The sequence below is a fragment of the Xenia sp. Carnegie-2017 genome, unplaced genomic scaffold, assembly GCF_021976095.1.
Source record: "Xenia sp. Carnegie-2017 unplaced genomic scaffold, XeniaSp_v1 HiC_scaffold_6, whole genome shotgun sequence".
Lineage (NCBI taxonomy): Eukaryota > Metazoa > Cnidaria > Anthozoa > Malacalcyonacea > Xeniidae > Xenia > Xenia sp. Carnegie-2017.
In genome coordinates, this window is record NW_025813526.1 from 22,065,897 (window position 1) to 22,084,173 (window position 18,277).

The 18,277-nt window shown below is 33.1% G+C and overlaps 1 protein-coding gene and 2 long non-coding RNA genes across 3 annotated transcripts; 2 read left to right on the forward strand and 1 right to left on the reverse strand.

Annotated features, from left to right (window-relative positions):
* Nucleotides 1-6,777: 6,777 nt before the first annotated feature.
* Nucleotides 6,778-10,589, forward strand: LOC124457349 (nephrocystin-3-like). The gene is made up of 6 exons (XM_047007616.1): nt 6,778-6,798; nt 7,035-7,450; nt 9,158-9,542; nt 9,704-9,734; nt 9,841-10,548; nt 10,582-10,589. Exons 1-6 carry the CDS (start codon nt 6,778-6,780, stop codon nt 10,587-10,589), a joined length of 1,569 nt encoding a protein of 522 aa, XP_046863572.1.
* LOC124457622 lies at nt 10,589-11,244 on the forward strand. Its single transcript, XR_006952695.1, has 2 exons — nt 10,589-10,786; nt 11,105-11,244. It is a non-coding gene; the product is annotated as an uncharacterized LOC124457622 (long non-coding RNA).
* Nucleotides 11,245-12,819: 1,575 nt separating this feature from the next.
* LOC124457613 lies at nt 12,820-13,926 on the reverse strand. The gene is made up of 4 exons (XR_006952686.1): nt 13,886-13,926; nt 13,680-13,816; nt 13,401-13,547; nt 12,820-12,925 (listed from the first exon to the last, which is right to left on the reverse strand). It is a non-coding gene; the product is annotated as an uncharacterized LOC124457613 (long non-coding RNA).
* Nucleotides 13,927-18,277: the final 4,351 nt, after the last annotated feature.

Sequence of the window (18,277 nt, forward strand, 5' to 3'; positions counted from 1 at the left end):
TGCTTCTCACGCCTCGGATCAAATTATTTGTTTATCCGTATCAAAAGTTTAAAAAATGATAAAATTTCATTGACCACGTTTCAAAGTTGGAACGCTGAGAATTTTAGAGAAGCTCTGTTTATCGATTTTCTTAACTTCCTGAATTATAAATCTTTAATTTTTGAGCTATCTTACTTGTAAAAGGCTGGCTGCCTGACTTCCTTTATCATTATTTCAGTTAGTTTGCATGTAAGTCAGGATATTTAGATATTGAAATAAATAATAGTAATTTTTAATTTCTTTATTATCAAGCAGAAGCAACACATCATGTAGATGGTTGCGTCGTTTTTAATCTTTCTCAATTTGTGAGGTATGTTGATTTTAAAGTTTACTCGCCTTTATGTAATGGTGTAGCTTAACCTTCTGGTTTAATGTTTTGTGTCCATGTATCAATTGTTTTGTTTTAATGTCACGAATATTGTAGTTAAATATAACTTATAAATTAGTGCCACGTATGTTTTATATGGATAACAATTCTTAAGTTTTGTGGGATTTTCAAACACCGATAAATTTTGAATGATTTACACTGTGAAAATACCGACTTTTCCCACATTTATACCAATTAAATAAGATATATTTACAAGATTAGTGTTTAGTGCAAATTTTATCGATGTATTTTTCATTTATATAACTATGAAATGATCAATTGTTAAAGATTTTCATGATAAATTTATGTGCACTGTTCATAGAAATTTCAAATCAACCAAAGATGACTTTCATTCAAAAACTATAGTTAATCACTCTTCTGTATTTTTCGGAAACAAATTATGCAGTTATTCAAATTGAATAATAACTATCGCTCTTATTTGTTTAAATAGCACGTCGACGCTTGCTGGTAAAATTATAAAAGAGTATAATTAAAACTAACATTTTGCCCTCTTACTGTCAACAAGACCATGTAATAAACTGAACTATATACATATCTTTTAACTATTGAATATCTCTTCTCGCAAACTATCATAATTCTAACACTCCCACTTGATGGTTTTGCGAGAAATTTCGTCTTTAAACTAAATAAACATTTAATAGATTTCTAAACTTCATCATGATTTAATAGATCATCCTTTCGGTTGGACAATATTCCACTTTAATTTCCTTTGACGAAATCCTTTCACGAATAAACTGATGACATACATCTATGTGTTTAGTACGGCTGTGGTGGCTTGGGTTTTTGGTTAACTCTAGCGCACCTTGGTTATCTTCAAAAATAATGATGGGCGTCTTCGTGTTTAATCCCAAATCGCTCAATAACATTCTCAACCAAATCGCTTCTTGCGTTGCTATAGACAATGCGACATATTCCACCTCAGTAGAAGATTTGGCAACAGTAGCTTGCTTCTTACTTGACCAACTCACTGTGTTTCCTCCAAGTTTAAAAACGTAATCTGATGTAGATTTTCTCGAATCTAAATCTCCCGCCTATTCGGAATCTGAAAAACCAACTAATTTGGGGTCATCATCAGCGGTATCCTTCTGTCCATAATTTAACGTTCCTTTTAGATAACAAAGAACACGCTGCACCCCGATCCAATGATCATCGCTTGGTTTTGCCATGTATTTAGATAGGACATTTACAGCTGCTCTGATATTGGGACGGGTAATTACTGATAAATATGTTAAACATCCTATAGCTTGTTAATATGTCTGCACATCAACAAACCTTATTGTTTTCTTGCACTTCATGAGATTTCTTACCATTTTTCATCGGTGTGGACATCGGTTTGCACGATTCCATACCAAATCCTGTCAATGTCTTTTCCATATAATTTCGTTGACTTATTGTTATTGTCTTCGCCTTGTGATCACGATTGATCAGCATTCCCAATAAGAAGTGAACTTCTCCACGATCATCAATCCTGAAGTTTTGGCATAGTGCTTGTTTTTCTGCATTAAGCATCTCGACATCGTTGGACACTGGCAATATATCGTTGACGTAAACTCCTAGAATCACAAAACTAATGTGCCCATTGTCCTTCTTTACTGATTTAACATATATACATCCGTCTGTATCATTCTTTCGATAGCCAATTATTAATAGATATTTATCAAGCGTATCATACCAACATCGAGTCGATTGCTTGAGGCCATAAATGCTTTTATTTAATCGACATACGTGATTAGGTTTCCGTGGATCAACGAATTCATCTGGTTGAGACATATAAAATTGGTAATCTATATTGCCGTTTAGAAACGCTGTTTTGACATCCATCAGGTGGATTTCAAGATTCTGAACATTTCCCATAGATAACAGTGATCTGATTAACGTGTATTTGGCCACGGGAGAAAATACTTCTTCGTAATCTGTTCCTTTCGATTATGAGTATCCTTGTGAAACCAGTCTGGCTTTACATCTGTCAACGGATCCATTTTCATTCCTTTTTACCTTGAAAAGCCATTTGGAACCGATGATGTTCTTCTCTTTCAATGGTGCAACCAATTCCCAAGTGTTATTCTCCATAAGAGATGAGTATTCTTCTGTAATGGCATTCTTCCATAATTCTGCATGCTTTCCATTCAGTGCTTCATTAACGCTTTTAGGATAATCTATGTCTGAAATCAGTGATTCAGCAACTTGATATGCGTCTTCACGAAATCGACGAGGGATTTTTCTTTCACTTGTTTGTCCTAAATTCCTTACATCTTCCATAAATGAATCTTCGTATGTCTTACGATTTGGTTGTTCTACATGTTCTCCCACTTGCTCAGTATTTTCTCTGCTTGAGTGTTGTTCATTAATTATAGTCATATAAAAAGTGTCGCTTGCTCTTCTGAATGAGTCAGCATTTTTGTTGGTTCCTTCATTCTGTTTTTCTTCTGATGTTACATCTTCTTCGTCCATACGAACGACGGTATCGCTTAACATATCGACATTCCTCTGCTGTGATTGTTCAGCAAAAGGAAATTTGTTTTCAAGAAATACTACGTCTCTAATGATTGTAAAACGGTTTCGGTTTAAGTCCAATACCTTGTATCCTTTAGTGCTCGAGGGATATCCAACAAAGATTGCTTCGTTTGATGTTTGATCAAGCTTCCGACGATTACAGCTTTGGACGTGTAAAAAACATTTGCATCCAAACACCTTTAGGTTTGAAAGATCAGGCTTCTCTCTAAAAAAGCATTCAAACGGTTTTTTTTTCTTTAATGTAGCTGTGGCACTTCGATTATGAAGATAAATGGCGGTATTACAAGCTTCCGCTCAAAAGTTCAATGGCAATGCAGCAGTGTATATCATAGAGCTGGCAGATTCCAGCGTTGTACGGTTGAGACGCTCTGCCACTCCGTTCTGTTCTGGGCAAATGGGCTTGTGAATTCTTGATTTATTCTTTCATTGGCGCAATAATTCACGAAATCGTTTGATGTGTATTCCCCACCAATGTCACTTTTTAAGATCTTCACATGTCATTTGTTTGAACTTTGGTTTTTCACATTATTAACAAATTCTTTAAACTTTGCGAGTACTTCACTCTTGCGCTTGATGAAATATGCAACTGCAAATCGTGAATAGTCGTCAATAAATGTTGCCATATATCTACTGCCTACCTTCGATTCAACTTGCATGAGACCACACATCACTGTGGACAACTTCATCTGCTTTAGTATCTCAGTGTTGACTTGCTTTAGGAGAAGGATTTCTGTGCATCTTTCCGTGGATGCATCCTTCACAATTGCTTGCAGCTGTCTCGTTTCTCCATTATCTACTCCCTTCACCATATTTTTCTTCATCATTTTCTTTATGTAATCATGATTTAGATGGCTTAACCTTTGATGGCATATTTGAGGAGATGTATGAATTGACGATTGAGAATATTCAGGATCCTTCACAGTATGTAACATTCCATCTGTTAACTCGGCAATAACATAATCTTTATTATTCTTTGATACAATACAATCATTTCCATCAAATTGCACTTTGGTTGGTGTTTGATATTCAACATAGTCGACTAAAAAATCCTTGTTGTGTGTTATATGCTTTGCTGCAGCGAAATAGATGAATCATTCATCAGAGGGTTTAATATCATGAATAAGAACAACGTCACTGCCTTCAATAACACATAAACTTCCTTCTTTCTTATTGTTTGTATTCAACGGACAAATTCTTGCTGTGTCCCACCTGGTTACATCTGAAGCAGGTAAAATATCTTCCTTTATTGGAATCACACATTCGTTCATCTCTTCCCATGTTCCATCCTGGCTTGATGCATTGTGAAATTTCTCCTCTAGGCCTTTCATTGACTTTTGCAAAGTCATGCCTTTTTCCTCATTGTAGTTTCCCTTTTTTCTCCTGTATAATCCATTTTCTTCTTTCTTATCTTCTTTCTTCTCTTTACGTTTAAGATGCTCATCAAACTTCATCTTTTATTAGCATCGCCAACCTTTCATTGCTAAAGCTCCATCAAATGCCATAGCAGCCATTCTTTGAGGATGCAAATTGCAATGCACCAATATGTCTTTAACATACTTTAAAAAGGACTTCAGATGATAAACCCTCGTCACATGGCATGACGCCAATAAAATCTTCTAAAACGTTGTAGTTTTCAGTTCAATGGTGAGCAGAAATAGATAATTTCAGTTTTCGAAATGTCACTTGATTCATCGCAAATTATAGCATAAAATTTACTACTATTTACTTCATTAAAAAGACTTCTTCTTGCACTCAGCACCAATCTTTCTTCTTGTTCAACTAAAATATCATGAGACATGTATTGATTTTGTTTTAAAAGGAGATGTAATCCTTCTTGATCGATGTCTTTTTTAAATTGAATGATGTTCGACTCCTCGTCTTTATCACTCTGACTTGCTACACACTGTGTAAGAAGTGTTTTTAATATATTCAAATGGGCCACCAAGCCTTGTCGCCTAAGACGTTGCTGCATTTTTACATGGCTACTTACCTGCAAATCAACTGTAGGCTGGGTATTTCTTTTCTGTTTAGTAGCATTTTTGTGGATTCCGCTTTGGTTGTAACCTGTTAGACGTTCTACGCCTTTCTTCCAGTTACAGAAACCAGTGCCAGATTGAGTGAAGATGAATGGTGAATATTGTACGCTTGCCTGTATTCTGTACACGTTTTACAAAATGTTGCCCTCTTCTCGCAGTGATATGAGAGCCATTAGTAATTTTTTGAGCCATTTGGACTGTAAAAATCTTCCTTTATTTTTACTTCGAAGCTTTTTTCCATCGTTGAAGTCGCTCATAACTTTGATCCATGGATCAAAATTCACCATTGATGTTTCACGGCCTGAGTCACAGTCAGTACTGCTAGTTGATGGGGTGAGATCTTCCCTTTCTAATATTTCGTTATCGTGTGTAATTTTCCACCAATTCTTTAGAATGAAAAAATGATGCTAATTGGTTTGACCACTCGTATCAGCAATTGTCTTGTTCTTTTTATTTGCAGCTTTCTTTGCTCGTAAATCACGTGGTATTGCTCCAAATTTCGACTTATTGAACGAACTGATTTTATTGTTTTACAGAGCAATATTTATATAGTATTCATTACAAATAACAAATATTATCATTGGTCAAATAGTTGTTCTATCTAATATCTAATATAAATGAAAGATAAAGTTTTCCGATTTTAAAGTGAGACTGCTTCGAGCCTTCATCAGAATGAAAAATATTTTTCATTCTGATCAAGGCTCGAAGCAACGAGTCGAAAGCTCATTAAAACTCACTTTAAATCCGGAGAAACTTTTATCTTTCATTTATTAAATGCCTGGATTACAAATTTTCAAACTTAATATCTAATATACATATGGTACATAAGGACATCATATATGACGTCAATAACGTCATATATTACGTCAATAAGTGTTTGTTGGGTGTTAACCGTATGGGAGCGGATACACTGCTAAACCCAACTATGTACATTCTATTTCCCTAAACGTATTTTTGCTCTTTATAAGCATGACTCAACACAAGTGATAAAAAATTCTGCCAGCAAAATTGGACTGTGTAGTTGCCGTTCCCACAAACGTGAAAATTTATTTTCCTCATAACAAAAACGTTACTAATTTAACATGTAAATTTTTCAAAGTAAACAGTATTTACACATTACATTCTCTGCCGTCAAAATTAATGTTTATTTCGTCCTTAGATACTAATAAAAATGGTTTATGAAAAACGCGCTAAATTACAGCTGAATTAAAGACACACTAGCTAACAAGTCTTCGAATCAGATAAAAGTCAAAGAATCTGTAAGTGGGGAACTCGCATATCGGGAATTAAAATATACGTCTGCCATTTGTTCAAAATGTGAAAAGGGGTAACCATCTGCCCTCGTGGCTCTGGCGCCCCTGGTAAAGTTCGTTTCCAAAAAATTTCTTTGCAGACGTACGCCAGGAAATGACGTTCACCAAAAAGCATTAAACATTTAGACAAATCTCAAGGTAAAACGTTATTCTATTTTTCTTCTTGGCTTTCTTTACTAATTTTTTGTTCTTTTGATAAGTTTAAACGTTTTACGATGTCATAGTGTATGTCTATTGAAAATAAAGCTAAAATAACAATTTTTATGGAAAGGAGGCTTGAAGCCCCCAAAAATTGCCCGTATGACATCGTTTTTTGATATCAACGCCCCAAAATTGACCAAAAAGTCTACTGAAGTAAACTCCAGCGTTGGGGGACGATAACATTTCTCCGCCTGGTCTATTTTTCTATACGCAGTCGTTGCAGAAATTTATATAAACTAAAACTTATAAACTAAACTTGCTTCACTTTTCTTGACGACACGGTAGAATGACCATGGAGCGATACAAGGTATTATTATTTATGAAGGTTTTTAAAAACTTCTCTAACTTCCACAGAAATGCCTAAATGCAGGACAACTTTAAACAAAAATATTCACAAGCTGTTTTTGGCTACCAGCTTCATTAACCATTTTCATATACAACTGAAAATTTACGAACTGATAATATTCAACATATTTCAGTTGTCCATAAATTATGATTAATGAACTGTATCCATGTTCATCTTAATCCTTTTATAATCCTTAGATGGAGTCAAGAGAAGAAAGGAATAACTACTACATTCAGAAAATACTTACAGATGTTGTTACGAAGAAACTTGTTGATTTATTTATCCAAGAGTGGGACATTAATTACAAAAAATCCCACGGAGAATGGGATAATACAAACGTTAGTGGTCAGAAGTTGTTCAATATTGAAAGAACAAAAAAGAGAAATTTTGACAGCCATATTTTGTCAAAGTTTCAAGTGGGTGACACAAGCAAGTGGGATTGTACAACACTATTTGCAGCAATACTGTTTTCCCAATCAATTGGAACAAAAGTTAACCCAAAAGTTAGATCTGCAGTTGATGCACTTCGTATTGTTAGAAACAAATTTATTCATGATAATCCTGGAAGAGTATCTGATACCGAATTTGACAAAGTGGCTTGTGATATTGAAAAGTCATTTAAAGATCTAGCATTTTCATTCACTGAAATTAATGAAATTAAATGTCAACGAAACAGATTTAATTCTTTTCAAGTACTTCCTTGCAAACCAAATCACGATGTCGTAAAACGTACAGAATTACTGAATCAAATCACAGCAGATCTCAATAACTTGCGCAGTACTAACAATAATGAACTAACATATTACTATATTTCTGGTAATCCTGGTTCTGGTAAATCTCAATTAGCCAGACAAATTTGCGATGAAATGTTTAAGTCAGTAGACTGGGAAAATAGAACAACATTTGTGATGACACTCGAAGGAAATAATGCAGAATCACTTTTAAAAACTTATGCTGAACTTTGTCAACGCTTTAACAATGATAAAATGGTCATTGAATATATTCAGAAAGAAGCAAAAAGCAGCGAAGACAAAATTAAAGAATTTCAATTATTGCTGACACAACAACTGAAATCTTGGCAAACATGGTGGATTGTTGTAGATAACGTGGTTGAACTTCATAAGATTTATCCATTATTACCCCAAGTTGGTGATAATAGCTGGAAAAATGGTCAAATTATAGTAACTGTTCAAAATACAGATGCTATACCACCAGATGGAAATCTAAATAAACACATTTCAGTTAGTCTTGGTATGAACAATGAAGAATGTCGACAACTTTTATCTGTCTTTTCTGATATTCATAATAAAGATGAAAAATTTTTAAAGGATCTATCAGACAAATTAGATCGTCAACCATTGGTCCTGGCAAATGCTGCTTCCTACGTAGGTAGTGTAAAAAGTGCAAATCCGACATTCACCTGGGAGCAATATTTTGATAAGTTGAATGAAGGAGAGGGACAGAAAATGGATGGCAATTTTCAAAAAATAAACCCAGCTTACTTAGGAATGAAAACTGTTATGTTTGCAGTACAAAAAAATGCTGAAGAATCCATATTGTTGGAACATGTTTTTAAACTTTTCTCAATAATATCTTTCGATCCCTTACCACAAGATATTATAATATCATTTGTTAAAAGCATTGATCCACAAATATCTGCAGAAGATGTCTGTCTTCAATTAAAGCACTGTTCTTTATTCCTTCAAACGGAAAACAACGACATACGCCTGCACAGCGTTGTACACGAAGCCATCATAAATTATTCATCGCAGACCTTTGGCTGTAAACAAAACGAAAATAATTCTAAAAAGTCTGCAGTTGATCTTGTCTGTCAAGTTTCTTGGACACTAAATCATTTTAAAGACAGAGAAGATGAAATCAAAATAATTCCACATCTAATTATATTCATAACAAATTCATCATTTCAACATTTCCTAAATAAGTTAATCGATGTAAAATCATCAAAACAAAAACTTGATGAAAGAAATTGGAAATTTGCCAAATATATTGTAGATGTTTTGGAAAGATTTTGCAACTATAAACTTGCAACTAAAGTACTTTATGAAATAACAGAAATTCAAACTAAAGTGCTCGGTGTTGATCATATTGATGTTTCATATTCGTACAACGAGCTGGGTGAGTTGCATTGGAAGTATGGAGAATATGAAAATGCTAAAGATTTTCTGGAGCGAGCAATGCGAATTCAAGCAAAAACACTTGGACCTGACCATGTTGATATTGCGACTACGTATAACAATCTGGGTTTGGTTTACGATAATATAGGAGAGTACGAAAAAGCAAAAGGTTTTTATGAACGAAGGTTGGAAATTCAAACAAAAACATTTGGACCTGACCATGTTAATATTGCGACCACGTACAACAATCTGGGTTTGGTTTACAGTAAAATGGGAGAGTACGAAAAAGCAAAAGATTTTTATGAACGAGCGATGAAAATTCAAACGAAAGCATTTGAACCTGACTATATTAATATTGCGGCAACGTGCAACAATCTGGGTTTGGTTTACAGAAATATGGGAGAATACGAAAAAGCAAAAGTTTTTTATGAACGAGCGATAGAAATTTGCACGAAAGCATTTGGACCTGACCATGTTAATGTTGCGGCAACGTACAACAATCTAGGTTCGATTTACTTTTGTATGGGAGAGTACGAAAAAGCAAAAGATTTTCATGAACGAGCGATGAAAATTGAAACAAAAGCATTTGGACCTGACCATGTTAATATTGGGACAACCTACAACAATCTGGGTTCGGTTTACAGTGATATGGGAGAGTACAAAAAAGCAAAAGGTTTTTATGAACGAGTGATAGAAATTAAAACAAAAGCATTTGGACCTGACAATGTTAGTATTGTAACAACGTACTGCAATCTGAGTTTGGTTTACAGTAAAATGGGAGAGTACAAAAAAGCAAAAGATTTTTGTGAACGAGCGATAGAAATTGAAACGAAAGCATTTGGACCTGACCATGTTAGTATTGCGATAGGATACAACAATCTGGGTTTGGTTTACAGTAATATGGGATTGTACGAAAAAGCAAAAGATTTTTATGAACGAGCGATGAAAATTCAAACAAAAGCAGAAGGACATGACCATTTTATTATTGCGGCATTGTACAACAATCTGGGTTCGGTTTATTATAATATGGGAGAGTACGACAAAGCAAAAGATTTTTATGAACGAACGATGAAAATTCAAACAAAAACATTTGGACCTGACCATGTTAATATTGCGACAACGTACAACAATCTGGGTTCGGTTTATGATAATATGGGAGAGTACGAAAAAGCAAAAGATTTTTATGAACAAGCGATGAAAATTCAAACAAAAACATTTGGACCTGACCATGTTAATATTGGGACAACGTACAACAATCTGGGTTCGGTTTACAGTGATATGGGAGAGTACGAAAAAGCAAAAGGTTTTTATGAACGAGTGATAGAAATTCAAACGAAAGCATTTGGACCTGACCATGTTAATATTGCGACAACGTACAACAATCTGGGTTTGGTTTACGATGACATAGGGGAGTACGAAAAGGCAAAAGATTTTTATGAACGAGCGATGAAAATTCTGACGAAAGCACTTGGACCTGACCATGTTAATAATGTGGCAACGTACAGCAATATGGGTTTGGTTTACATAAAAATGGGAGAGTACGAAAAAGGAAAAGATTTTTTTGAACGAGCGATGGTTATTTTAACAACATTTGGACCTGAACATGTACTGCAATAATATACAAAAATCTTCATTTGGTTATAAACAAACTATAGATATTGAAACTGAAGCTTTTGGACTTCTATTTATCTTTTTATGGCTAGAAGATAAAATATTCTTATTTTGAGAAAACGTACAAGGAGATAGAAGAAGAGGAAATGAATTTATTGCTCATTTTCAATGAAGAAGAAAATCAATTTCTCTTTTCCTTTTAGGTCTGTCTTCTTTATACTAAAGCTGATTAGAAACAGTTGTATTGAAGTGTTATTTTAACAAAGGTTCAAATAACAACAGTTGTATATTTATAAAAGGTTTAACATATTATTGACAATATTCAAATATTTGTAATTTCGAGTTTTCAACTGTCATTTATTTACTGAAACAGTTTTTATTAAGAAACTTGTATGGAACTATCAAAGTATATTTATGGGTTTAGTTTCCAAAATCAAGCTATTCAGAAGTAGTGAAGTTCCTTAAAATGAATGTTGTTGGGTCATTTTCTTGTATAATGAGAGTAAATGCTGATCTTACAGCAACCACGATCATGTAACATCCCTTTTTGAAATGCTGAAAAGCCCACAAGATTTGCTTTGCTATATAGGTATGAATCTTTTCTATATTTATTTCTATTCATTCATATAATTTACAAAAATATGCTTTCTATTTACGAGAATTGTAGTTGTTTGAAATTGATATGCAGTTATTGTTATTTGATTCAATCATATTTTACATGGGGACTAACATCTTAATTGTTGTGACATTGTTGTTTTTTTACTTTGGAGGAAATATTTATTTAATGACACATTTAACCATTTAATGATTGATTCAATAATACTTTATTATAGTTCAAACAATAAAGGCAATGTAAAGTAAACGTTATAAATAACCTGAAGAAGAAAAAGCAGGATATCCTTGCCATAGCATTGACAGAAGTAAAAATGACACATTTAAGTGTCCGACTACCAGAATTTAGACTACCAGATTTAGTAATATATAAAAAATCCCAGGATACTTGTTAATTGGGGGCACAAATTCATACATGCATGACTTATTCCTTTGAAAACAATGGACTTCAAAGGAACTTAATATGGCAGAACATGAATAAATGAATATATGCCTCCTACCCAAAATAAGGAGTCTGCTATGTCATTTATTCCCAGGGCATCTTGAAGAGTAACAGTTAGCATTTCATTTTGCAAGGAACTTCTTATTTTTTTTCCAAAACATTACTTGAACATTAGAGAAGTTTTGTACAAGCTATAAAAAGTTTATATTAGGAATACATTTCTAGGTCAACACCCTCCTTTAAAGTATGTATCCATGTTCAAGAGTGAATGACATGACCAGACATTTTTGGCTAATGTCTTTACAACTAATAAGAACAGTAAATGAGTCATTTCTACTGGTGTCTTTACTACTAATATGGACAGTAATGAGTCATTTTCATTGCTATGACATTCATGTCTTGCTTTTGCTTTACATTGCTTTGAAATGATTCTCCTAGCTACATAAATGATTTTACCACAAAATCACAATACAAAATGTTGTGGTTATCTCTGATCCCAAGAAAATCAAATATAAATTAAAAATGAGGTTTAAATGAAATGAGATTGATTTAAATTAGACAAAAAAGTAGACACAAAGGTGGACAAAAACATAGACAAAAAGGTCACACAAATAAAGCAAAAAGATATACAAAAAGATTCACGAAAGACAAAAAGAGGAAGACTAATGGAAATAAAAAGGTAGACACAAAAGTAGACGTAAAGACTAGAGTCAGACTAAAACACTATAATGTGCAAGGATTGTCCTTTCACAAAAAGATAAATTACTATTTTTTTCATTTGATTTTCGACATTTGGACCAACATACTGAAAACAGTTAAACTTGTTTCGGAAGAAAAAGAATGGACGATATTAACCATCGTATCAAGCTAATTTTCAGGCTATCTGACAAACATCCCCAGTTTCATGTCGACGACGGCAAGCACAGAAACAAGATTGGCCATTTCTTACAATTGTGCATGTCGCACACGGCATGAAATTGAAAATATTGACTGCAGTAAGAAAATTAGGATTTTTATAATTTGTTTTTTTGATAAAGATAAATTCCATGTTTTTATTCGACAAGATTTTCACATTAAAAATTGTCGAAATTTGGGCGTTTGACAATGGCGTAATTTTATTCATCTGTAAAAAATGAAATTTTGTAAAGTTACAATAGCTAATTTAAACACCTGAGATAAACATAACTTTCTCATGAGTTTATTTTGTTGATGTAAAAATCTTACCATCATAAATCGTTGGTTAAAAGTGACTTCTCTTTCGAACAATTGTTGAGACAAGAATCGTGATCTAAGAAAGAAAAATGCTTAGGAAATGTATCCATAAGTGTACCAGTCATGTTACTATATATTTATTATGAGTCCTCTGAGGAGTCTACATATAGGTTAACTATATAGATATAAAATTACAGTATATCCATAAGTGTACCAGTCATGTTACTATATATTTATTATGTATCCTCTGAGGAGTCTATATATAGGTTAAATATATAGATATAAAATTACAGTATATCCATAAGTGTACCAGTCATGTTATTATATATTTATTATGTATCCTCTGAGGTGTTCATGGTTGAGGTACATCGGTTTGTGCACCATAATATCTTATGCAAGTCGCATAATTACTATAAATTTATAATGTATCCTTTGGAGTTCAAAGTTTACATACATGTAACACACTATCACAATTCTTTTGTCCACTTTCTTCACTGAGGTTTCACCTTAAAACTTACCCTCCCTCCCTCTCAACTATGTTTAGCACAAACCTGATTTCTACGCTCCTGCCAGTTGTTTCTGTAGGCAAATTGTTTCTGCAATTTACGAAGGAGTCTGTTGTCACGAGTCTTCAGCAAATTCTGCATCCCAGCTTGTTGACGTGGCATCTGACGCTCTTTATCACGTCAATTATTTCTCTAAAAAATAAAAAATTTTATGTTAATGTTGTTCATATAAAAAGGAGTAATTTAGATGAAGAAATTTACAAATATAATAAAGAAGTGATTTTATTTTGAGACTTAAAAGTATAGAAACATTTTCTATTGTACCTGACTGAATTTGTTCCTATTGCGCATGTAAACAGGCTTTTGTGGTCAACTTGTGTCAACAAGATGGAAAGTTGATTCATCTTCTTCGTGATAATATGCATATTGATTACCACCACCAAATTGATTTAAGTATTTATCTATAGAAGTAAAACAATATTATATGATTAAACTGCATGAAAATAGGTAAGTCTGGACAGAATACAAACTTTGGTATCAACGATCTTGATAGGCTGTACTTAAACAATCAAGTTTTATTGGAAACAAAGCGTTATTAAAAATGTTTTGAAGCCATATTAGACAATTATTATTGGAATACAGGCGAAAATATCGCTTGCGAAGTGTTGTGTAAATAGGTCGTTTGGTTGTCTCGAGGCGTTTGTCTACCAAACTAAACGGATTTCGTCTGCTTTAGTTCCCATAATTGTTCGTCCATATTGAAATACATGATATTGAATACATACAAAAAGATGGGAAAATTAATCTTCATCGAAGGGCTTTATCTGCTGCTTTTACTACTTTTACCAATGAGGAGGAACTGGAGGATGGACTTGTAAGCTTGCCATAGGTCTTGAAAGCGGTTAAGCTTGACTTTAATGAACCTTCATGACAGTATCATACTATGAGTGGTCAGGTATGAGAGGTTGGTCATCATTCTCTATGGTTAAGGCAGTTGCACATTCAGCACACTTGATGCAACTTGTAATTTTCTTGGCTATGTATCCACTGATATAGGTCAGTACATCATCATGCCAAAGAGTGGAACTGTTTAATAATGCTGCAACTCTCCTATCAACATATCTATGAATAAAATGAATTCGTTCAAACGCCATATTGAATATTGACTAGTTTGCATGTTTCCATCAGTCAAAGGTAGAACGTCATCATTGTTTGTGACCGACGACCATACCGACGACCCGATGACAATTAATACCAATTTGTCGGAAATCATTTTCGGCATTGTTTTACTGAGAAAGCAAACGATTGCCTCAAAGCTGCTTAAATATTGTAGTTTCTAACGATAAAATGAAACTTTGTAAGAAGAAGTTGTCCTATTTTTTATCAAATTTCTACGTATATTAAAAAGTGATACTGTCGTCACTGAATAGATAACGTAATCTATTCTGTGTCTTTGTTTTACATAACAATAAAGGCCCAAAATTATTTGCCCCGTATCCACTCAAGCGACGCAGACATTTGACGCTTAACTCTTCAGAACGTTGAATTTATCTGAAAGATTGAATGTTCAAAGCTCCAACCGTCGACCAGCAAAAGGTTTGTAAGACAAAAGATAAAGAATTATCATGTGTGTTTACGATGTATAAATGTGACCTTAAATACAAAATGTTTGTCATATTTAATTAATATATTTTTACTAAATATTGGTCCCACCTTAGTACTATGAAATATACATCATAGATACCCGTAGCAATTTGTAATCCTGTAATTGTATACCAATCAAACGAAGTTGCAAATACAAACAATTTACTTACGAAAAATAATTACTGCCATCGAAAGGAAGGCCTGTTTATCGTGATGTGTTTGTTTGCCAAGGAATTCAAATTGCTTGCTAGCATGCAATTATATTCATCTTTGGGTCCGGACGGTATATTTGTAAAATATGTGTTATTTCATTATACTTGTGACAGTATGAAGTGACAGTTATGAATCAGGAGGAAAATTAAGTTTGAAATTGCTAATGGACTCTTGCATGCCATCATAGATATTTTAAATATTTAGTCGGATTTTTTTAAACATTTAGTCGTTTTGTAACGTTGCAATTATCTTTCGTCGCTAAGGTGATACATGCAAATTCATAGCATTAAATAATACAAAACTGAAGATCTCTGATTTCCTATCAACTTGATTACCTTATAAGTACAGCTAGGCAATCAAACCTTTGAGCACATGTAAACATGTGTGTAAAAGGAAGCATGCATATGTGACGTCATTCGTGTCACGTGTCCTAAGATATGAATATTACAACTTATTAATTCCTTTTAACACTCACTTAATAGTCAGATTAACAAAACTAACAAATCTTCATGACACAAAATTAAAACTTATCATTGTTCTTTGACTTCAAATACTCCCAATAGCTTTGTAAAGTTTTGATATTAAACTTTTGAGAGTCTTTTGGTTATTATATCACCAATCATTTCTTCTGTTTGGCAACGCTTGAAAGAAATGATGTTATTTTTGACGTGTTGTCACACATAGTGATACGCCACATCTACAGTGGTTGACAAAAAAAAATGTGCCCGTAATGAAATATGAGTTTTGTTTATAAAATTCATGAATTTAAAAAACTGTTAAGAAATAATCGTAATAAAAACAACATTTCTAGTAAACGACAATACTTAAGCAGTAATTTACAAAAAAATGTGCATGTGCAGAAATGTCGACGGTCCTGCAACACTGAAATAATTCGTCATGTTTATATATTGCAACAAAAATCAACACAAACATGAAGCAATTTTTAAAACCAACGCAACGTATACATGAAAATAAAGAACTTGAGTTGTTAAGAGTGACGAACAAGACGCTGTCTACAGATATATCAGAATAAAAAAGGCGAAGGGATCGTGAAATTCGATATATGCTAAATGCTGGAGTCAGTGTTTGTGATTAGGAAGTTGCAAAGAAGTTACTGTGAAGTAAAATACTGAGTTCAAAGTTGAGGTTAACTTGAGATTGTAATCACACCTCCTAGTGGTAGAAAAAAACAACAGACCACTGAGAGAAGGAATATCTTCATTGCTAAAACCTTAAAGTTAGGTACCCTATGAAAGATTTCTTTTTAAATCTTATAGTTCCAGACTTCAAATGCAGCCTTTAGATAATCTTTGTAGCTTTTCAAATGTCTTTTGTCGATGGTAAGGTTTATTTATGCAAAGTTTCGTCGTATTAAATAATGAAAAAACTGAAATTCTGTGATTTCCTCATCAATCTGATATTGAACATTTTTATAACTTCATCAATAAAGTTAGGCAATCAAATAATTCTGGACATCACGTGATACACCAGTGAAAACACAAACTGTGCAACAGTCGTTTCTTACGTCACTTCTGGCATTCAAGACTAAGGCAAAACATAAATTTCCATATGACTTTGGAAACTCCCTATAGTTGCCTTATTCAAACTAAAGCTTGATTTGTTATGTCCTCTGAATGCCAGCTCCTTTTGTAAATATTTGTCTTTCTTTTTTTCCTTTTATCCTCTTTATGACGTTACACAGCCTCTCTTCTTGTTTTTCAGAATAACACTTCCTCGTTAACATCGTTGTCCATAAATTTTAGCACTTGCAACTATGAAAAAAGTTATTTCATTTTTTTATGATTCTCGAAAACGTCGCAAAATGATGCTTTTTAATACATAGCCAATGCTGTTCGCAGCAGCACACAATCACAAGAAACTATCTTTAATTTCTCCCTTATTGAAACTGTTAGAATCTGCTATCTCTTAGTTTTATTTTCAGTCGGTGCGTACCATAGAGATGTGTTATAAATTACGAACATTCTGATCTATAATATTTTGCGAACTAAAAGGTCTTTGTAAAAGCTCATAGAAATTATATCTGGAAACTTTTATCGTATTTGTAGATACACGTTCTAAAAAAGTCACGACCAATAGGCAATATTCAACTTTCGAGTTTACGTTAATGATCCCCTCAAAACGCGCTAGTTTATCAACATAGATTAAAAATTCTCATTTCATATTAAAATTTAATCAAAATAGTGTTTCATGTTCTTAAAATTGATAAAGAATTTTACCATTGCCAAACAATTGTCGTACATAGCCAAAGAAAAACAAGATCTTGTGTTACAACATGTTGTAAAACATATATATTTATAAAATCAAGTTTCAATTAATGCGTTAGAGTCAATGAAACTAAATAAACATAAACCTTAGTAAATTTGAAAAAGACCATTAGCTACAACATTATAACATATTCTTAGATACAGAGGCATGACATTAACAAATGACTATGCAAATTACTGAAGAATATATTCTTATGTCTGTTTTGTAACGTAAACTTTAAGGTAAAATATCATGTTTTTTTAATTTTTCTAAAGGTTGTTTGACAGGATACTGCAGTTGGTAAAAGCTGTAGCATACATGCTCTCTGTAATTATTAGTTTTTAGGTTCTTTTGTAATTTTAAGACAATTTTTGGTGAAGTTAAATCAATGGAACCTAATGAGGGTTGTATAATATTTTTTTATTTGCTTGATTTTTATCTTGTTGATGTATAACAAATTTTTGTACAGATGGAATCGTCAGGAATAAGAAATCTGTCTTACATTCAGCAAATAATTAACGTGGTACAAAAGGAACTTGCTAAGTTTTTCATTAAACAATGGAACTCTCATTACAAATCAACACATGGAGAATGGGATGATACACACAACAGTGGTAACAAATTTTACAATTTAGAATCAAGAAGAAAGTTAGACCAAAAAACTCGACAAAAATATCAAGATGGACAAACCTGTAAGTGGGACTGTACGATATTATTTGATGCAATAATTTTTTCATATTCAATTGGAAAGCACCTTGACAAAAAAACAAAGGATGCTGTTCATGCACTTCGTTTGAAAG